General features: G+C 39.9%; 1 protein-coding gene across 2 annotated transcripts in view; it reads right to left on the reverse strand.

Moving 5' to 3' along the window:
• Positions 1 to 8,050: 8,050 nt before the first annotated feature.
• dgkb (diacylglycerol kinase, beta) overlaps positions 8,051 to 23,096 on the reverse strand; it is a gene marked incomplete at both ends in the record, with an annotated part of 85,242 nt that continues 70,196 nt past the window's right edge. For both annotated transcript variants that reach the window (XM_079241211.1, XM_079241210.1), the window contains 5 exons: positions 8,051 to 8,158; positions 11,845 to 11,905; positions 12,635 to 12,755; positions 20,086 to 20,281; positions 21,078 to 21,168. In XM_079241211.1, the coding sequence (XP_079097337.1) occupies positions 8,051 to 8,158; positions 11,845 to 11,905; positions 12,635 to 12,755; positions 20,086 to 20,281; positions 21,078 to 21,168 (577 nt within the window). The remainder of the gene's footprint in view (positions 8,159 to 11,844; positions 11,906 to 12,634; positions 12,756 to 20,085; positions 20,282 to 21,077; positions 21,169 to 23,096) is intronic.

Here is a 23,096-nt window from a genome sequence, read left to right on the forward strand (position 1 = left end):
CTGGATATCAACATACTGGCTGTTTTAGGCTTCCAACATCGCTGATTCCCCCCCAAAAAAGAAAAAAAAAAAAAAAAAAGCAAGGGAACATAATCAGAAGAAGACAGGAAGGGGAGGGATAAGGGACAGAGTAGGTGCTGACAGTTACTGAGGAAATCTGCCAAAGTTTAGTCGTGTTTATTACGTAATCAGGAAACATCAGAGACACAATCAGTCGATGCAAATGACAAATATTTATCATTTTTACGCGATGCCCTGTAGTTTAAAAGAAAGAAAAAACAGTCACTATATGACAGGTACGATATAAATGACCTCAATTGTCTCATCAAATAATGCATATAAGTATCAAACGACTCATCTTTGCATTTAGCTTTATTTATATTCTATAAGGCTGCATGAAGAAGAAACCCTCACCATGTGGAATCACTGTCACGTGCACACTGCAGCCGCAACATGCAACTCTTGCATTAAAACCTTCATGTGTCCGGGGTTCCAGCTATTCACTTTTATTTCCTCAACAAATGCCATTTTGAGCAGTTTGTAACTGAACTGGTGTTTCTTCAGCTGCTTAATATTCACAAAAAACATGGAAGCTGATGAGTACAATAACAGTCATCAGATGAGCCATAACTGCAGTTTTTTGGGTTTTTTTTACATCCAACTAACTGTTTTATTTCTTAATTTAAGCTTCAGCAAGTTGTTGACTTCACAGAAACACCATTAAACATGTCCGTAACCAAGGCACCAGCTGCCATAAGGGACTTTTTTCACCTCCCACAACCCTTATTTTTATACCATATGTGAGAATAATCTGTTCCTTAACTGGAAACGACAAAAGAATTCATGTTGGAAATTTCAATTTGATTATTATTGACAGGCTTTTAACGACGAACTAAACTGTCGCAACTCAGTAAAATAAGTAGTTTTAATCCACAAAAATCTAAAAAAGAAAAACTTTTAATTACTGTATTTTACTACTCGATATTAATCAAACTTTATTCATATAACACTTTTTCATACAGCTGTGTCAAGCCAGATGTTTATCTCTATTAACAATTTTACATCTATATTCAATTAATTGATTGACTGAAACAGAAATGCAACTTAGTGTTTTACATTTAAAATGTTATGAACAACATCCACCCATCAACACCATAAACACCATAAACCCACAAGTCACACATGGTGACATAACCACACACACACACACACACACAAATACAACCTGTACATAAAATATTGACTGAAAAGTGCCGTCCTAACCCTCCCCAACTGAGTCTCTGTGAAATAATGCTGGAAGTTTAAATAGAAGAAGTTTAGGTGAGATTGAAAAAAAGAAGAAAGTGATATAAAATAACATTTTCTGGACTATTAATGTCTTAAGTTTGTTTATTTTTCCACTCCCAGTTGCCTTCAAGTCATCTGGATGTCTGTTCCATATGCTTTGCTTTAGTTCCCACCTCAGAAATAAACAGGAGACCTGCAGCTTGATGACCTGAAGAACTAAAACCTTTAAAAAAGAAAAAAACTAATAAAAGGATTTTAAAATAGATTTTAAAGTGTAACTCCATACATGGTTTTCCTTCCTTAAAAGATCCTTTATTGTCTCTTTACAAGTTTTTTTCCCTCCTCTTTTACTCAACATTAAAGGCTCCATAAAAAGTAACAAAAATGTAAAGAATAATTTGTTAGTCTTCCATTTTTATTTTGAACTATCTAAAGCTACTTAACAGATTAACACATTCATATTTAGACAGACGCCTAATTCTCTCTCTTTTAGTTACTCCTGCATCATTAAAATAAAACTCAGTTTCTGTTTTACAGCAACAAACTAAATTCGACAGCTGATACAGGATCAGATAAAACTCTGAAAGAGAACTTTACCAAACGCATCACAGACTTGACTGAAAGATGGACATACAAGAAGTCAGTAGTGGTCACGCTGATGCCATCTTGGATCCAGGCAGGGTTCCCGCACCAGGCAGGTGAAGTTGATGTGAAGTGAAGCTTTGTGCCACTCCTGCTGAACACACTTCGAGGATGGAGAAACGCAGGTCAAGTGCAGCCAGCTATCCATATGACTGAGAAATGCAGACGTCTCAAACACATCTCACTTAAACAAGATATAAGACATACCAAAATAAATATGTTTTTTTAATCTAAATGCTGTAAAAATGTCAAATTCTGAAAGAAAAACACATTTCTTGAGAACTAAATTAGGTATCTTGCTTTAAATTCATTAGGTTAAAATGATGTACTACAGTTTAGGGTCAATAAAAGTACGAATATCGCTGGCAGGAGTTTAGTGTATCACTGACATTTAAACCAGTTTAAATGCCAGTTCAGAGGATAATGTTGTGCTATTTAATCATTCTTGCATCCTTTTGTATCATACATTGTTTTTGTGGGAAATAATTAGCGGTGGCAAAGGAAACGGCAGAAACATGAGAACAAAAAGGCTCAGATTTACAGAAGAAACGTACATTTTAACAGCTTCCATAAAAACATATTTTTATGGAAGTGATTTCCAAGTTAGTGTCCTTAACAACAGAATTTTACCCACTGGACCGCCATGTTCTCAGCCTTGAGGACGTGCAACGCTTTAGCTGTGGAGGTGAGTTCACTGACGTCAGGCTTTTTCAGCGTCCAAGGAAACACAAACAAAACAAGGATTGACAAAGGACACGCTGTTGCAGCCTTACTGATGACATTATGTTCGGTGGAAAGGAGGTGAAGTCCGTTTAAAGGTATAACGGGGTTTGAGCTTGAGGGAAGAAAAGTTAGAATCGCTGTTGGAGGGGTTGGTAACAGCCGACTAATCAACTTTACTGCTCTGCAGTGACATGTTATACTTCTTGTTAATATGATGATGAAGACTGAAGATGAGGCTCTGGAAGTCCGTGCGATGTATTCCCATGTAGAAGAGCTTGGTGGACAGGTGAGACCAGAAGGAAGCTGTGATGTAACCAAACTACAGCAGGAGAAGAAGAAGATTATCCAGTCTTTGGTCCAGATATGTAAAAGTTATTTCGCCATCTTAAGTCAGGGGTGTCCAAAGTCTGTCCTAGAGGGCCGCTGTCCCACAGGTTCTTACCGTATTCTTGCTCCAACACACCTGGCATACATTTAATGGATCCAACAGCCAATGAAGTTCTGCTCAGTAGCTCATTAATCTGAGTCAGACCTGTTGGAGCAGGGATACATGGAAAACCTGCATGATTGTGGCCTACGAGAACCGGAGCTGGACACCCCTTGTTGTAGTTCTTCATAGGGAACATGGACGACTTTTACCTGTCGAAAGGGACTAATCACAGCCCGATCATCTATAACAGGGGTAGACTTGATTAGCCGTTGATTTAAATCAGGTGTGTTGCAGCAGGGAAACTCCTAACATTTGCAGGACTGTGGCACTCGAGGACTGGAGTTGCCCACCCCTGATCTATAAAAACCATGGCCACCAATCGGAAGGCACTGAAACATGAGACAAATCAGAAATAACAGTAAAAGACCAACCGTTAACATTAGCAACACCTATCCAGTTCACATTTTCAACGTTTATTCCAAATTTAACCAGTTATTATACATATACTCTAAATTAACATTTTCCTGCTGTATCAGATGATGCGGGTGGGGGTGGGGGGGGGGGGTTAGAGCTGCTTGTGACCTGTCGGTCTGCGTTTCGAGTGCTGCTCCCCGATGCTACTGCACCCCCGAAGGGGACACGATTGCTCCCTTACAACTTGTCTGAAGCCTGGATAAATGCAGAGGATTGTGTCCAGAAGGGCGTCCGCTGTAAAACCTGTTGCTGTGGCGAATCCTTCAGAGGGACAAGCCGAAAGGACAACACCAACATTGGATGGACAGTGGTAGTACTACCAGGGCAAGCTCTACTTAGTGGCATTTTAAGCACAAGTTTGCAACGTACTGACAATATAAATCGATACATATTCACATCTTTTTAGCCAAAAATAGCTCATGCGAATGATGATTTTTCCGGTTCAGATGATGTCTGCAGTTGAATCTGTGATGCTTTCATCTTTAGATTAATTGCAAATAGTACAACTCATGCCATTAAAGAAAAAAAAAGGAATCCAACACAATACTTAGCTGAAATCTAAATTTCGGATTATAAATATATGCAAGTGAAACTTGAAAGAGCAAACACCAGAACGTCGCGTCGAACAACAAACGTTTTTTCTTTAATAGTTTTCATCACTTTTCTTAGTCAACATTGGCAGGCATAACTTGCTTTTAGGCAAGGACAACATGGTGGGAGTTTCAGAGTGAAGCAGAAAGCCGAAAAAATAAACAATACTGTGTTCAAAAATACAACTTCACTGTACAAATGCTGCACCGTACAAAGCAAAGAGCTGGGAGACCCATCAGACCTGTGTCTCCACTGCTGTTTGGCACTTTCAAACACGAAAACAGTCATGCCTGAAGTTCATTCAGTTCAATAAAATAAAAATTAAAAAAAACACACACAAGTGCAGTTCTTCAAAGGCCTGCTGTTGTAGATTTAAGTCTAAAAGGCTGTTCAGACCCAGATTTAACATAAACCCTGGGTGATCGGGTCACTCGTGGACTGGGGAGCACGTTCAGGATGGATTCAGATCTCATCATTTAGGACACATTTAGCAGCGGTTCAAGTCATTCCTGTCCTCATTTTAAATGATCTGAACTTGGTGCGTCCTTCAGGAAACACTTGCTGACCTGATGACACTCCACCTATCAGCTGCTACTTGGATCTTTTAACAAAAAATAAATAAATAAATAAAAATAAATAAATAAAGGCCATAATCCTCCATCTTTTCCATGTTTCCCTGCTCCAACACACCTGACTCAGATTAATAAACTGAGCAGAACCTCATTGGCTGTTGGATCCATATAATATGTAAGAGGCAAACACTTTTAATATAAGTTTTTATTCACTTGCTATTTTTACAAAGGATGACTTTATTTTAATCCTTGTGTTCAACAAGTAAATATATTTACATTTTGGTGAATATTTAAGTAAAAAGTAGCAGTTTTCTTGTTTACATGGGCACTATTGAGACCGCAGAACGTGTTTGGTTGATGGGTTTTTAGTTTTTCACCAACTGTGGAGCCACACAGTTTTCTTACCGTGTCTATGTTCGATTTAATATTTAATACTAATAATATTTTTGTAAATATCGAATGGAAAGAATAAACCTTTATTTTTTTCTTCAAACCAAGACGACTGGGACTGGATGATTATAAACAGCAGGAGACACCTGTAGGCCACGGCTTTGTTGGTAAACATTGCAGGTGTATGGCAAATGTGTTGGAGCAAGATATAGTCTGCAGGGCATGGGCTCTCGAGGGCTGACTTTGGACACCCCTGCAGGAAGCAAGGCCTCTGTTTGTACAACTGGAACTGTCTCTGACAGATGTAGATGCATTGTAACAAACCTCCACCTGAAGCTTGTTTAAAGCTAGTTCGGGGCGCACGCAGCGCTTTCCGGCTCTGCACTCGGTCATTGTAGCGTTGCAGCAAGGAAATAAAAAGACATTAACATCTAATTTGGATCTTGTTCAGAAGTTTTGTAGACATTTTGTGTTTTTTTTCTTCTTCATGTCGTGAGGATTTCTTGTTTTGTTTAGTTGTTGTGTGCTACTGTTGGGACATGTTGGACGGGTGGACAAAAGTACGTCGTCAGCCTGCGCACAGTGTGAGCGGCGCATGTCTGTGGTTGCTTTGTGTATCGTGGTCACGCTACACGTCCTGGCTGCCTCACCCAGATAAGTGCAGCCCTGGGTGAATGAAGTTGCCTAAATCGAGACAGAGTCCTGTCCATTTCAAGGGTGCAACAGTAGGAAGTGGACATGATATGGACGCTTCTATTGAAGATCAGACAAAATCTAAAATGATTGGTTATATTTTGAAGTAGCCACAGGAGGAACATTTGCTATAAATGCAGCCTGCAAGAATATGAATGATTAAACACATAACTGCCAGATAATGGAAAATTGCGCAACAGCAGTTGGCGTTAATAAATCGAACAAGTTTTTCTTCCGTTTTTTGTCAATACTTTGACTGGAAATATCAATCACTGAATTTCCAGGAGTGTTTTTATTTAGGTGAGCTGCCTATCATTTATAAATTGGTGATGATTTGACCTGTGAGGTCATCATATTGTAAAATGCTTTGCATCAATTGATAAGAATCACAGCTTTCCAATGGTGTGTCTAAGGTGGAACAACCAGCAGCAGCAGGAGTTGCATGCACAAAGCAACTTGTGCAAAGCAAAAAAAAAAAACAGCTGGCAATTCACTGGAAAGCTGGATTTTAGGAAATTACTTTCAAAGCTTTCGTGTGTGTTTTTATCAGCCGGAGTGTGTCACACTGCAACATCAATTTATTTCTACCTCATAAGAAACAATCTATAAATGCAACTCAGATGAAACTGATCCATCTTAATGTTTGTGTGAAGTTCAGGTACCGAACACATGATTTCTCAGAAACATCTGTAGACCTGCTGATGTCTTGTTTGTTGCTGAGGTGACCATGCGACATAGGCTGTGTGCATATTTGCATATGTAGCCGTGAAAATGAGACGAGATCAGAAGCAGTGGCTCAGGACGCATGTGGAAAAGGATCATGATGCTAGGTGTGAACACACACACACACACACTTTAGTGCTGTGGGATCACCCAAGATGGCTGTTTGAACCAAGTCTGAACAGCCGCTCTGTTCCCAAAGTGTCTTTTGTTTTGTCTTTGGTGAGCGTGAATGACAAAAATGTCTTTTTCTGTGCAGTAATGCATTAAAACACAACCCAGATTTATGTTATGTACAGAGCATAAATCTTGAGTTGAAAGATTTTTAAGGAAAAACACATAGATGTTACATGCACATTTGAGCACGTTCAGTATCGATTCTTTAAATCATGCTTGCACAATGTATACATTGATAGGTATTTTGTATTTAGACTAACTGGTTAATGTATACTTTTATGCACAGCAGACTGCAAACACTCAACAGCAGACATCGGAGCAAATCAATGCCCACAGACCCGGACGTCAAACTGCTTCTTGTGATTTTATGTGCTTGATTGCGAGTTAATCTACCTGACATCCCTCCTTTTGTTGCCTTTTCACTGATTTTTACATTTAAAAATACCTGAGCACCTGTTATTTCAAAAGCAAAACACGCAGCCATCTCACAGATGAAGGACGATATGGTTGAAGGTGAAGAGTGCAGCGCTGAAGACGAGTCGACACAGCTGGTCAGTCATGCAACAGCAAGTGTGCACAGAATTCCTTCGTCTGCCTGGAACTCTCCCATGCAACATAAAACCAAGAGCATCATGCCTTTTTTTTTCTTTTAAATGAACAATCAATAATCATTTCTTACTCTTTCCCCCCCCCCCCCCCGACAGAGCAGCAACGCAGCCAGTTAAAACGTGACAAGGATGACTTGCAAGGAAAATAAATAAATAAAAAGCTTCTTTGTCGTCGTCAGAAGTGCAGATGGAGTAAAGTAAAGAAGCTTCACCTCTAACTAAACGCTTCTGAAAAATCAGCTGCAAAACTCCTGATATGTCAGCTCCAACAGCAGCAGCCTCCTTCACTGTCCATCATGCGTCAGGGGTATGCAAATACAGGAAACAAAACAACACAAATAGCAGCAGAATATGAATAAATAAATAAATAAATAATTATATCACAGAACACATTCATTTGTTCCACATGGCACGGAGCACAACAGCAAAAATATAAAAACACCTTTAGAAAATAGAAGTAGAATAGAGACTTCCAGAAATAGCTTCAGTGCATTCTGAGCTAAACTACTCTACACACCGTAGATCACAGCGTCGGCCCTAAACGGCTCATTTTAGATTCAACAAGAGCTTCTCGGTGACATCTTCATGCTGCACACGACACGCTGAACCTACAGTTTGCTACTTGGCACCGAACTATCAAACAGACATCAAAGATCCCGCTGGACAACGGGCCGAGCCATGATCAACTCGTCACCGCTGTCTGGGTGGGCGATTGGGACTCGCAGTTCTCCAACGACGATTGTTCAGTCTTTGCTCTCCGTACGAGTTCGTCTTATGATTGAAGAGAAGAAGCTCCGTCCTTGAGGCGGGCCCATCAGCATGGGAGCCTGGTTCTTGTGGATGATCTCAATCTATATTGAAAAGGAAAAGGTTTTAATTTTAATTCTGGTTTCTACAAAGTATAGGTTTATGCACTTCGGTGAAAAATAATTGTACAGTTTTCCTGGGAGCCGATCAAAGTTACGTTTTCTGAAGTCTGACTGAATCGCCCCTAGCTTAAACTAAATTCAGTCTGACTGGACGTTGTCTCAGTTGTATTACTTGTTGACAAGATTGTCAGAATGAAACATTTTATTAGGTTGTTTTTTTTTTGGTTGGTCGAGGCAGACGGCTGCCCTCCCTGAGCCGGGTTCTGCTGGAGGTTTTCTTCCTGTTAAAGGGGAGTTTTTTCCTTCCCACTGTCGCCGCATGCATACTCAGGATGGGGGATTGGATTGAAGTCATGACTCGATGCAATCAGTTGGTTTCTATTATAGGATATGTATATGTATATATGATGTGTATGTAAAGTGCCCTGTGACAACATTGTTGTGAAGTGGCACTATACAAATAAAGTTGAATTGTCTCATTAGACTTAAATCAAGTTAAAACTGCATCCAACACTATTAAAATAAATGTCAGACCTTTATTCAGTTTTTGTATTTGCATTTATGGTTTTCTAATTTATTCCCTTTTTGTCAATGAAAATGTCTGGAAAATGAAGGGAAATTACCAGCTACAGCAGTAAATACATAAATGCAGACAGCTACTGTATTTAAAGGCCCCTGTACGACAAGGCAGAAAACATTCGGCAACATGTGCTTCTTGTCGTTAAATGAGATATTTCAGATTATATCTGTTGAACACATCAGGAGCAGATTATTTTTGGCAGAGTAACCTTGTTCTTCCAAAACTCTAATCAATGAACTGGATTGCATGTGCACACATTTTCAGGCTGTTACGGGGGTTTGGACCACATTCATCATTATATTTTGTTTATTAAAAGACCTAACTTTGGCTTGAGGCTAGTGGCTAGCTGCATGCAACACAAGCAGGAACACGCAGATGTTTTACTTTGTTCTTGTGCCATGTGCAAGTCGTGCTGATCTGCTGACATGGTTCTAAAATAAACCTGTATGGAAAGTGACAATTAAACAGTATTTTTCTGATAAATTAATCCTTCATTCTGGGTTTATCGTGTTGGCATCTCTGCTTGAAACAGGGTCAGTTTTTCATTGAGTTTTTGAAGCGTTGCAACCAAGTTCTTCAATTATACTTAGCATTCATTCCAATAATATAGCCATGTTTCTCGCCATCATTCACTATCCAGTTCTGTCTACCAACAACATCAGCTGAGTAATGCATCAACAGGAACAAATAAAGTGTCCCATATGGGCCATATGTCCATATGGGTTCTCGTCTAGTGGAGTCTCTTGACTTATAAATGTATAAATGAAAGTCTTTGATATAACAAACTTTGAGACTCCCTGGTGTGCACGAGTCTGATAAATGGAAACATTACAGGGGATTACGGAAAAGTTTGTGTTTTATAATATAATGAAACCATTTCATTCGGCAGTTGAAACTGACGAGCAAATAAGAGATATCAGCCATTAAAAGGTTGCCAGATTAAGCACATCATTAAACTGTCACACTAAGAGTCTCAAAACAGTAATGAGGAGAGGAAATGCTACCATCTGCATTGAAAGGACCGCATTGTCTTCAAAGGAGAGCTGCCATTTATTGTAGATGCACTTTGACTCTGTGGCAATTACCAGCTTTTGTGGGCTTTCTGCCATCATTAAACAAGAGTGAACCTAATGTTTCTGATGTACCTTACACCACAAGATAACCTTTCAGGGCAAGACAATGATCTCAAAGGGGAAAGAAGATTCAAAGGAATACCTGAAATAAATTTAGAAGATAACCGAGCTGTGTCATTAATATGCAACGTTATATTTCTTTTTTTTTTTTTTTTTTTTTTTTTTTTTTTTTACCTCAAGAGTCCTGTTTACTGGAATTTTAGACTTTAAACAATTAGATGCAATGAATTATTCATGTTATGTACTCATGTCAAAATAAAGTGGTAATTATATTTAAACTAAATTAAAGTATACTAATACCAGAATAACATCTGAAATCTTTTTAAGGTTACGCTGTGAATAACTTGCCGTGCAAATGTTTCCAGCACGAACGTGCATCATCAGACTAATTTGGTTAGGAAATTCAAGAGTACTTGTAGTCTATTTGTTTGGAGGTTTATTTATTTTTTTGGGCTTTGCCAAAGCGTTTCATGTGTAATTATCTCAGCCACACTTAATCTGCATTGCTGTTCCAGTTAAACTTTATAAAGCGCAATCAACACAAAGCACAAGCTTCATTTGTAGAAATGAACAACTTTAATAAACACTTTAAGAGGGTTTGAGGCAGATGGTAATCTACTGAGATAAAGTATAGTCTACCTCATCCCTGAACTACTATCAGAGGTCTCAGCAAAAAAAAAAAAAGCATCTGTAAAAGCATTATGTGATAACTAAGCAGGGCAAATACCTGCTCTTCATACAACTCTTTCGCACAGCAGTTCAACCATAAGGGTTTTTGCAGTATGCATTTTGTTCAAAGTTACATGTTTAAAATTGAAAAATCCTCACCAAAAAGATTAAAGGTAAAAAAAAAAGCTTAAAAAAGTGAAGTGTGTAAAGATTAGTGCCATCTAGTGGCACAGTTGCAGACTGCAACCGACTGAAAACCCCTTTCCTGTTTGTGATACAAACCACAGTTTCAACAAACAATAATGAATGCATATATCAGTATTTTTTAGAGGGAGCAGAGAACACAAATGACTTTTTACAAATTTAGTGCAAGTTCTGGGCATAGAGACAAATCTGGGACCATGAGATGGGTTTTATTTGACTGTAATAATGTAATGTAATGAAGGAATGATGGGAACAGTCTAGCAACAGCTTTACTGATAAATGTGTATCAGTGAAGAAGCCTGTAGGCAGATGACAGCCAACCAACCTTACTTTAAAGTTTACAGTGATGTATTTGTGATTTATAACCAGTAAAAACAATCTTAAAGCACCATGGTACACTGTATTCTGCATTTGTAATGAAGTTGCACTGACATTTATGTAAAGTAGCGATGGCAAAAACATTGCAGCAACAAGCCTTTTTTTTTTTTTCTTTTTGGAAAAGAGAAGAACACGGTTTCTGCCTAAAATATAAAACCAAGCTTTACTTTTAGATCCTTGACCAGATTGTCAGTGTGAGATCTAAAAGTCAAATTAAAGTCTAAAGCCACCCAGGTTTTCAATAGTAGAGACATTCCTGATTTTTAACTCCCTGAGACGTGCACACATCAAGTCAATGGAGGTTTCAATTATGATTTTATGAAAGTCATCATTTTTGTTTTCTCTGCATCAAATATGAGCCTCAAGTTTAAATTTTCCTTACAAACATTTTGCACATATCTCACTGCCTTCAACAAAGTATCCTCACAGGAAGGAATGATGGAGTCGTCTACCTAAAATGTTGAACATATTTAACCAAATCATTCAAATTAAGTTGGTTCCAGCCCCTTGTTAACATTGTGGCCCAAACTTCTGCTGGTCCTTTGACCAAATGAGAATTCTGGCCCATCTTTTGCCAACTTATCACTCAGAGCTTGGTACCAAGTGTAGCATACACTTCCAGTATGGCTGACACTGCTCAGTCTTTTGGCTCCAGTGTACCTGAACCACCTGTGGAGAGACCGTAAAAACACTCGATGACTTACAGTGCAGGGACTCTGCATCCAAGGTTCACCATCAATCTGCATCGGAAGGGATTTACTGGTTCTGCATGTCATAAACAAGAGACAAGTTGAAGTTAAATATAACAATAGCTACATTTCAATTACTGTTTTTCACTAAATAAAGGCAATATTTTTAACATTTCTACAAGCTACGATTACGACTTGCAGGTGTTTCCATTGAGGGTTTAGCAGATAAGGTGCAGAATTGTGTTTTATGCAAGGTAGCCACGTAGTGTTATATTGGCGTTTTACCACAGAGGATTTATCACAAATTCTTGAGGCACTTCTCCCTCATTTCCATTTTTTAATTCATTGTAAAACACATTTTCCTGCATTTCATTGTTGTTTGCGCCATGCCACGTCATCTTTACCAGACATTAACTGGTCACCTATTGCTTTACATCGCGTCCGGGGATGTTTAAATACGAAAAAAGTATTTCTATTACACGTTTGCAATAAATTTCTATATGGAAACATCTGAAATTTAATGACAGCAAAAAACATTTTAGCGATATTTGAGAGTTTTGAAAGGCGAGGTGTTTTTGAAACGTAGGTGTTTCCATCAACGTTTTTTTTTAATTGTGATATTTAGGTTTTGAGCAATTCTAGGGGTAATGGAGACGCAGCGACCCAATGAATTTATCTTGGGACCCCTGGTTTGGAAAAGGCTGTTTTACACTAAAAATGCTCGTTAACTGACATAAAATGTTACATTTACTGTAACCAGATGTAACTAGCACTGGTATGACGGGATGTGTGGGGAAACTCTGACCTGATGGTCACAGAGGAGCACTGCGCTAGGCGTCGTCCAGCACTCTTCAGCCCGGTGTAGATCTGGCCCATCTCCATGGCTCCTTCGAGCCCCACGACCTCCAGAAGGTGGTCAGACAGATCTAAGATGAAAAAGAAGCAGAAATAAATAAAGAAAACACCTTTAACTGTAAAGAGATCAGTCAAGTGGACATGATCCTATCAAACAACCAAACATATGACGAGTTGTGGTTATTACTGAATCTGAATATTTACATAAGACCTACACTGTATTATTGCTATTTCAAATGAGGATAAAACTTGTGAAGGAAAATAAGAATGGAAAGAAATGTAAGTAAGAAGGGAAAGAGGAATGTGAGAAGCAGGTGAGGAAGAATCAAAGGCATGACGTGATGTTCTTCAGACTTCTGCTTCTGAAACATTTAATATGCAGTTTAGAAAACAAAAAAAAAAAGGAAAAGATGCAACAAACTACAAACGAAGCAGCAATTAATTAGATTACACCGGCAATGAAAAGCAATCTTGTGATAATATAATTATTAATTTCTCCTCTGTCAGTTATGAGCATTGATTTTGCCCCTGCTGGAAGCCCAGAGTCACGCAGGGCCCATCTGTTTCAGGGGCCCGCTCTGCCTCCGACTCTCCACCGACTCGTCCCTCCACAAATTAAGAAGCTGCTGCCTCGCTGCTGGGAGTATTCCGACACTAATTGAAACTAAGACCCATTTTTAGGCACTCGGTGCGTGTGAGTGTGTTAGCTCGCTGTCGCCGATGCTGCTTCATGGCTGTCATGTTTACACCAGTCGTCTTGGTTTCCTGTCGTAGGTGATGCTGCTGTCGTGCTGTGATGTTGTCGCTGCCGAGCTGCGGAGCCCAGCTGTCACCATGGTGATGGACATGCGTCTGACCCTATCTAAGCGCGGGATCGTGAGTGCGGAGCTTTCCAGGGTCAGAGTGGAGGAGTGCGAGTACACAAAGTCCACAGCAGGTTGACCTCCTGACACTGGGCTTTAACGGCGATTCTCCCTTTGTGACTTCTCACGGCAGTGCAAACAGCTCACACACTCTCATGCTGATATGTATGATGGACAGCATCACCATGCCGATAGGGATTCCTTGTTGCCCCGGGCTACAAAGTATACCCTAGAGTGGTTACTATGGGAAAGGACACAGAAGCTCAGAGTCTCTGGAAGGTCAGGAAGACTGTGAGCAACCAGACAAAAAAAGACAAAAAAAAAAACACTGTTTTGCCTGGTTAGATAACCTCTGAGGATTTATACATCATCACAGCCACAAGCGTTTATTCTAAGGCATCCTAAAGATGAACTTGCCATTTACTGTCTAATTACATGGAAAGTTTATTTACTTGTTTTACCCTTTATCTGCGTGTATATTTGCTTTTAAAAGTTAAAGTAGTAGTAGTATTAGAGTGCAGAACCAAACATATACTACAACACATTATTTAATAGCAGCAGTTAGAGAGTAAAAAAGGCTTTAATCCCTCAGAGATGGTGAACTTTCCAAGTTCTTTTGTTTAAGGCTGGATGTTCCTGTAAATATTTTTGTCCAGTAGTTTATACAGCTTGACGTACTCCACCGTATAAAGGAGGCTGGTTCTGTGCTGGAAGCTTCTTCGCGGCTCTTTAAGCAGTTAAAGAGCCGCAGTTACACAAGCTGCTGAACATTCTGGACATTTCTGCACATCCACGACATACAGTAATGTTCACACTTCTTCAGCCCTGCCAATATAAAAAGCAAGTTCCTGTCCGCTTCAACAGCTTCATGTAAATATTTGTTTTTTTTAGGATTTTTTTTTTTCCTTTGGTCTATAATAAATTCTAAAAATATTATTTTGCATTTATATTCATTTTTATTTTCCCCACTTCATCACACTGGGGAAAAAAGACATTTATTGTGCTGTGAGGACCTGAAAAATATACCATTCATGCACTTGTCTGTCATCCATCCATCCATCCAAGCCGAACTCCCAGCAGCCTTTGCATGGATTTGATCCTTGCAAGTGTCGTTTGTTATTCAGAAAGTTTTTGTACATTTTGCTTTAATGTGCCTGGCTCTGTTTAAATGAGAAATATTGACCCATCATTAACTCTAAACACAGTAATTAATGATTAATACTGTACAAAAACCAAACAAACACCAAATCTGTTGACAGCCGCTTTCAATTTCTATTTTAAAAAAAAGTGCAGCGTGCTGTCTCATGAAATTACTTCTCATGTCAGGTTCGGATTGAAACAACACAAAGTGCACGTGGCTAAATATAGAAAAAGCCATCTTGTTTATTTTTCAGAGATAAACTGGGATAAAAACAGCCACCTAACTGTTCATGAAAGAAATTATCACACAAAATAAGCTGCCTGCGGCCAAATATTAAGAGAATTGCTCCTTACCTAACCTATAATCAACATTATGCGTCTCTCTGGTGATGCAATCGTCACCTCTCTGTGCGAACACAGCCGGAGAAGGTGGCGATCACAATGAGCGAGACAAACGTATGAATGAACGTTCATACGGGACAGAAAAGCAACATGGCTTTAATCTGTCCTCCGGTCAGAGTGTGTGATTGGAAACAGCGTCCTTGTCGCTGTCAAACTCCTGTCTGTGGAGGCCGGTAGCTTCAGTGACACATGTGGAGTGACGGGCTGAGAGCAGAGGAGTAAAGACGGACAGGAGAGCGGAGCAGGACCAGCAGCCGCTCAGCTGAAAGTAAAACTAAAGAGGAGTGGCGGGAGGAGGAGGAGGAGGGAGGGAGGCTGAGTGAGTGGAGGCCGATCCACCAACGAAAGCTTCATGGGGCTTGTCATGGGGGATCAGTCCTTGGCATCAACCCCTCCACCCACACATGAACCCCCAACTCCCTCCCTCCTTCGCAAAAAACCTCAGTCCTATTCTAAATAATTCACTCTGCAGCCATTCCCTTCCACCTGAGGGGCTTGTCTCCTGGCGTCACCAGCGGGACGATTTAACAGCCCCCGAAAGGTCACAGTTTTTTTTTTTTTTTTTTTATCCTCACTGATGCAACCACACACACACATTCACAAAAAAAACCCCTAATCCCTGTGAGCAGTTTGATCCGTGCGTAGTGCTCGGCAGTGCCCCCGTGGGCTAAAACACTCCTGTGTTTACCTACAAATATGCCGTTCTCTTCATCTGACAAGTTAGATCGCTCTCCTTGAGGGCACCTTCCACAAGGGCATTCATCTTCACACATAAAGCACCAGCGGACACAAATAGGTGCTTTAAACGTACACACTCCCCACTCTCACTAAGAGCCTTCCCAGGTTCTGGCCGTGTCCGCTGTCGTTTTTTTTTTTTTTTTTTTTTTTTAAACTACAAACACTGAAATGATCGATTTTTACTCAGGGATTAATGGAGTATCCATTGTTGCAAGGTTGGGCTTTGAATTGATCCAACTCTGTCCCTGGCAGTCCCCTCTGTTGCCACGTTGCTCCTTCATCTGACGGCCACATCATCACATTAGGGAAATTATAAGCTTCCCAACATGTAACCGCTTTCGTCATGTCAATGCGGACGGTTTTATTTGGCTTGATTATTATTTCCCTCTTTGTTCTGCTTTCTCTCCATCCCCGCTATGATTCACAGAACCAGAAGTAAAAAAGAAGAAGTGAATCGAGCTTCAGAGGCAGCTTCACAGAGATCTGTTTTCTCTGCTAGTCATGTCCTGACCAGTGAAGTCTCATAAGGGATCGCTGACAGCCATGTCTGGAGATACTCACTGACTCGTCATGTTTGAAGCCAGACACTGATTGGAACATCCACTTCATCCTGGCGTACAAACACACCAACTCACCAGGAAACCCACAGAACATACTGCATATCACCCGAACAGGCTGCAGTTAGACATGATAGAAATACAGTAAAAGTACAAAAAAATGGAGAAACAAGTTATACTGGCCTCAGAATAAAAGTCTAAAACACACTTGTTTGACTTAGAGGATATGAAGTATCTAAAACTGTCTAGAGGATATAGGAGCCATAAAAGAACTGCCAAGAATCCCTCAATTGATCCCCAATCATGAAACTATTTTAACCTGGGCGTCTATCTATTCTCCAGTCATTTGGCAGGTGCTTTAATCCAAAGCGATTTAGTTGTTGTGTTGTCGGTGGGAAGAAGAAGCAGAGAGAAACACACATACAAAAGGGGGACATGTCACACAGAAAGGCCACTGCCTAAACCTCAGTCAAACCAGTCAGATGGAACCACTGAAGGTCTTGCTGTGAGGCTGCAGTGCCAGCCACTGCACCAGCAGGATGCCCACAGGACCACATGGGATTTTGTTGATCCACCATCCAACAGACCAAACATCTCTGTTCTTAAAGCTACACCGCCAACGTTTAGTAAATAAGAGCTCAAACATCCGACAGCAACCACAAGAACTCTAGTTTTCACCATGATATAATACCTGCTGATGCTTGAGTTTCCTTTTACCCTCTGGGGACCAAGGGTATTGTAGAGAAATAAATGTTTATTAGCATTTTAGTTTAAATGCTAATAAACACCACCTTTCAATGCCCCATACTGTCCTATACCTTGTATTTTTTTTATTTTTTTTTATTTTGAATTGAGATATCATAAACTGCTATGTAAATGAGGCTCCTTTGCTTGAAATAAAGAGTATTATAATTTGGAAGCATGACTAAAAGTACTGAAGGGGACTGAAGCACCGCAGCTTTCCGAAATCACTGTGAGCTGCACACACTGTATCTGTTACCGAGTTATACATCTGTTACGACGCCGTTGTGTCGTTTTATGTTGAAATAAACTACTTGAGTAATGCAAATGTTTGTTTGAGCAATTACGCATGGTATGCGTGCGTAAAAGCTGTTGTTTTCATCATTTATCGGCCTTGTAAATACAGAAGGAAACTATCCGACTGCTAATGACGCCGATGCAAAGTGATTGACACTGTTTGGAGGCGTTTCCTGAGGCTCTGATTGGACAAACACGTGTCATGCGCCAAAGACAAAGGCTCTGATTGGAACACCTATTTTGACACAACACTGTATCACTTATGAATGGGCTACAGTGATGCCGGAACTACCGTCTGAAAGCCCGGAGTCTCCCGATTAAGACGGGGAAAAAAGTAAGTTTCTATCTTGTATGGTTCGAAAGCTATGCTCGATTAAACCCAACATGGTCCCTGGCATCGCCGACGATGCCGGCGTCCCCAGAGTGGTAAAGTGCAAAACTTCAGCAGCAGATGAGCATTGTTGCTTTAAAATGTCCAATGAAATAAAAAGTTCATTGTTGTTGATATTTAATGGATTTTTATCCGGTTTTCTACAACAGTCTTTGAAGTGGCTTTAGCTATCCTGCTGTGTACTACAGAGCAGCTGACTCATTCTGTTCATTCATTCATTTATTCCTCTTGATGGGCTTCATTTTGACATAAATGGATTCAAAGGAATGCCCAACACCCCACTCAGTCTGCTCCTATTAACTGAGCCTGTCCACTGGCGCCTACACAGACCATTAATACCCAGGTGACACTTCCACACAGTGACAAGATTGTACCTCTTCTTAGAAAACAAAAGCTGCTGGCTGTGATTCACCTTGTCATTAGTGAAATATTAATGTGCAATGGAAAAGTTTGGCCACAACTTAAGTCTTTGATCTATTCCAATGGAACAAGGACACAGTCTGACTGTGTCTGATGTGGGCTTTTGGGAGAAAGAGTCTCCTACACCTTCAGATCTGTTTAACTAACAGTGTTATTGTGCACCAGCCATCCGTTCAGCATGCAGGGTTTTGAAAATGCCGCAGATGACTCACTAGTTATGTCACCATATGTTTACAACTCTGAAACAGTAAAGAGTGTTTGTGTTCAACACCTGAAGTCAAAACATTTTCTCTCTCATTTCTGATTGAATATACATCTGCAGCTTAAGTTTAAGACCCCAAAACGCAGAAACTGCTATCATTTAATCTGTCATAATCATTTTCAAAGATTTGTAATCAACTCTGAACCCTTGGAGATTCAGGGATGATCGCATTTTTCTATATTCCTCCCAAGTTAATGTGTAGAAAACCTTAAGTAAAGGTCTGATGTTGGAGGCAGCAAGTGACAAAAAAAGACTTATTTACTTCATTCTTAATGAACAGAAGTCACAACCAGAAACTCATAAAACTGTAGCTTTTTGGACGTTATGGATCCACAACACAGACAAACAAAAACCAAGACAACTAAATGTACAACAATCAGAGAACAGGGAGAAGATGCTGACAAACCAAAAAGAACTGAAACATAGAGGATCTAATCAGGACAATGCATCTTCAGTAGAAGAATGAACCAACTCCATGGCTGAAGCTGATTTCTTCACGAGATTACGTTAGATACGCTTCATTTTCATTATTATGTTACTTAGAATTTTGTCTATCTGTCTTGACTGAGTGTTGTTATATTCTTTAATATCAGTCAAGAAATTAGTAGAACAATGCCGTGAAATGTTTGGACTTGTACCTTAAAGAAAAGATTAATCACACCTGTAGCTGCGTATTTATCAAGCTTCTTCTAATTAATCTGGAAAACAGTGTCAAGAGTCGACTTATGTGTAAAAAAAAATGACTTATCAAGTTTCTCCCTCACACATTTAGTAAAGTGCCGGACTGAATCTTAAACGTCAATCTCAGAGCGATCTTACGACAGGATGAGGTGCTGTAAATGGAATTTTAGATGACAGAAGTTCACAAGGTCCCACAGGCTACGAAATCCCCTACGGATCACCTGAACTGAAGCTTTGATCACAGCCAACATTTCTCCTCAAGACAAACCTCCACATTACTGTCCTGCTCTTTGTCTTCTTCATCTGGGATGTGGGTTTGTTTAATCTGGGTCAATGCATAGTGGGAAGGTTTAATCCAAATGTTAGGACTGCATGCAGTTGACCAGATCCTGGTGGACCTTTGAGGACTGGTGAGAAGAACCAAATGTGTTTCATTCAGGACTTGAGGCTGAGCACATGGACAAACCAAGATTGCCTTCATGGCCTCAAAGACATCCAATAAAAGTATAAAATATCATTCTTCAGCTCAAAATACTTATCTAAATATGGTCATTTTTGGCTCCAAGAGCAAATGAAAGACATCAGGACAGTAATCCACAAATAAGGCAAAGTCCATTTCTATAAGCTCTATGAATAAAACTAGATAGTCCAACTTTCTCTGGAACAACAACACAATTGTTGGACAAAAACCGTAAGGATTGTACAAAGCTCCGTGTACTCAGTACTAGAGACTAGATGTACTGTATGTGGCTGACTGACTTATCAGCTGCTGTCCCTAAAGCCTGGCCATAAAACAGATCATATTCACACTTTCTTCCACCGTGACATATTTCAGGTTTTAGTTAATGTCTGTCAGAAAATTCAGATTTCACAGCTTTTAACAAACAAATGCGTTCATTTGAAAGTTACCTTGAACTGCAAACATGAGTTCTTTGGGGTCGACGACTGGCGTCCTTTTGTCTTGGCTTTTTCTCCCTCCCTTGCGGTGACCCCTCCTCTTCTTGCTCTCACCCCAAAGGTTGGAGCCGCCATGCATGCTGGGAATGTTGAGAATGGCAATACCTTCCAAGGAGATGCTGCTGAGGTCCAGAGTCACACCATCACACTTTTAGAGAGAATAAAGATATAACATGAGATAACTCAAGCAAATTGCTAGTTTAGTTTAACTGTAGATGGGAAAAAGTTTTACTTTCCTGGATCCCCATTCGGACTTTTAGCATTAGCATTACCTTGCTTGCTGAGAAAAATATCTGATTCTTAAAACAGTGCTCCCTGACTGACATATACTGCAGGAGAGACCCTCAGAGGAACCCTTTCCAATATTACAGGATCTGTACTTGTATGATGCCTAGTGGAGCTCTTTGTCACGGTCTCTGTTAGGCGTCCCAAAAACTGCAAAATATGTCATTAAACTCTTAATTTACTTTATCTACATACTCTCCAGTCTGTAGTTACTTGCAGAGGGCTAATTGATGAAGACTTCAGCACTGTGTGGATAGCTCTGTGAAGGTGGAAGATGAATTACATAGACACCAGCTTCATTATCACTCAATATTACACGCAGCAGGGTCACATAAGGCTAATTACCTGAGTGTTCAACTGAGGATCTATGAAACGCAGGCAGGGAGTTGCAAAGAATGTCTTCACACGTCAACACGTTGTCTGAGGCTCAAAGTAACCGAAATGTGTGCTATTTATGGGTCAGAAGATGACCAGTTTCACGGTCGCTATAAGCTATAATATTCCTAATAGAGGCAATGAATCAATGACTGCTTTGGTAAAGAGTTCATGTAAGGATCAACCAAAAAAAAAAAAAAAAAAGCAGCTTCTTTCAAAATGCTTTCCTGTGCTTTTATGCCTTTTGTTGTACAGCTCTCCACAAACAGAAGGGTTTGATTTACCTCAACCTCCAGAAAGTCGTGAAGCTTCTTACAAGTGGCCGAAAAGGTCTCCGAAGTGCCGAACTCAAAGTACCACAGCTTATTCTTTGTTCTGGAAAAAATAAAAATGAAACAACAGGAACTGCAAAGGGACTGAGGAAAAAAAAAAAAAAGAAAAAAAGAAACACACGAGTGTTTTCTTCACATCAAAATCTGAAGCTTGTGCACTTTGTTTTTAGTTGCCTTTTAGCTGAGTTTATAGAAAAAACACAGGATCACTGCAAAAAGGCTGAATTGTTGCTTTAAAAAGAATCCTCTAAGGTATGCAGGAAATACATCTAAAACAGTTTCTGATCTAAAGAAAGCATTTTGTGTTTCAGTTCTCACAGATTGAGGCATAATGAAGAAGCTAAAGAAGGCAACTGGGGGTCACATGAGGAGGCCAGTGGTTCCACATGGCCAACGTTAAGGCTCAGGGAGGAGTATAAGAGGGTAATACGTCTGCTCCTGCAATTAACTGAGGACTGTGGTGCTGCTCCCTGGGCTTCCTACAGCACAAACTCCCATTGCTAATGCTGATGATCAATGACCTTGCAGGGGTGAGTCACCATCTGTCTGCATACGGCCATGCTGCATTATATCCTGTCACATCAACACCATGAAATGTTAGCATACCCTCTTTAAACACTGATTTCACTTGGAGAACACAATGGCGTATCTTTGCCCTCATGGTACTGTCAAACCCAGACACTGAAAACTTCCCGTAATGTGATTTTAAAGACAAATAAATGTGTACTTTCTTTTGTCATAACGTTATTCATGCTTATGATTAACAAATTGCTCCATTGGTACTGGTTGATATCGGTATAGGACATGAAAAGTTGGACAAAATTGGTAAACCAGATATCAGTAAAAAAGACAATATGGAAAATCTCTAATTAAATGAAACAGTAAAAACTACAGATGCATCTCCTTAAGAGCTGTTTTTGTATAACGAATAAAGGTATTTATCTGTAATATTGGCAGGGGAGTGGAAAGCAACATACAAGTCAGAGGGAAAGATTGCAAAACTGCTAGTTTGATGCCAAATATCTGCTTTTTTTGTGGTTTTATTGAATGAAAGACTGTCTGGAGTCCTGTTGATGGTGGTGTAAAACAGAGGATCTACACCTCAATAATAACCAAACCTGATGTTCTAATTTTCAGTTTTGTCTTTAATGATCAAGGTAATAATGCAGAGCTGGCTCATGCTTAAATTGCTATCACTGCCTAAAATTAAGCATAAAACCTCTTTTCATCTTCATACGAAATAACAGACAGAACATAATTTATCTGACAGACAAACAAAACAAAAAGAAAAAAAAAACTGCAACACTGCTGACACACAGAAGTGAATATAATAAAAAAATGGCTTTCTCTTAGCTGGAATCAAAGCACCACAAGAGGAACGTATTAGTATAAGCAGAGTAACAATCACTGAATTATTGATTTCCTCATTAGGACCTTTGTCAGGACCATTTAGCCGCTTTAAAAATGAGCTTCCATTGGAGTAGTTGCAAGGTAGCCCGATTTGCAGTTGATTTATAATGTGAAACATGGTCAATAGCAGAGAGATGGGAGCAAAGGGAGGAGGTGGGACGCAGGAGGGTGACAGGGCCATGCTGAGAGGCTTTACGCAACACATCCCAACATTTCCCCACCTTCATCATCAGCTTCATAAGTCTGGAAACTCAGCAGTAAACAGGGAAAACCCACAAACACAGGCATGTGTAAGTTTGCAAATAAACAAATGATGGTGGCTACTCTGAAAAGCATATTCAAAACCGGTGGCCGATGGCGCAAACGAAGGCAGGTACATTACAAGCAGTGTTTGGTTCCTCCCATTTTTTTGTTGGTGCTCTGCAGAGGCTGGTTCTGATATATTTATTTAAGAGTTTGTGAAGACGTAAAATGTATGATGACTCAACATTTAAAACCAAAGAAAAGACAGAAATGCACGTGTTAGACTAACAAACATGGCTGAGCAAGCATCTCACTCAA

Source organism: Telmatherina bonti (assembly GCF_933228915.1).
Source record: "Telmatherina bonti genome assembly, chromosome: 5".
Lineage (NCBI taxonomy): Eukaryota > Metazoa > Chordata > Actinopteri > Atheriniformes > Telmatherinidae > Telmatherina > Telmatherina bonti.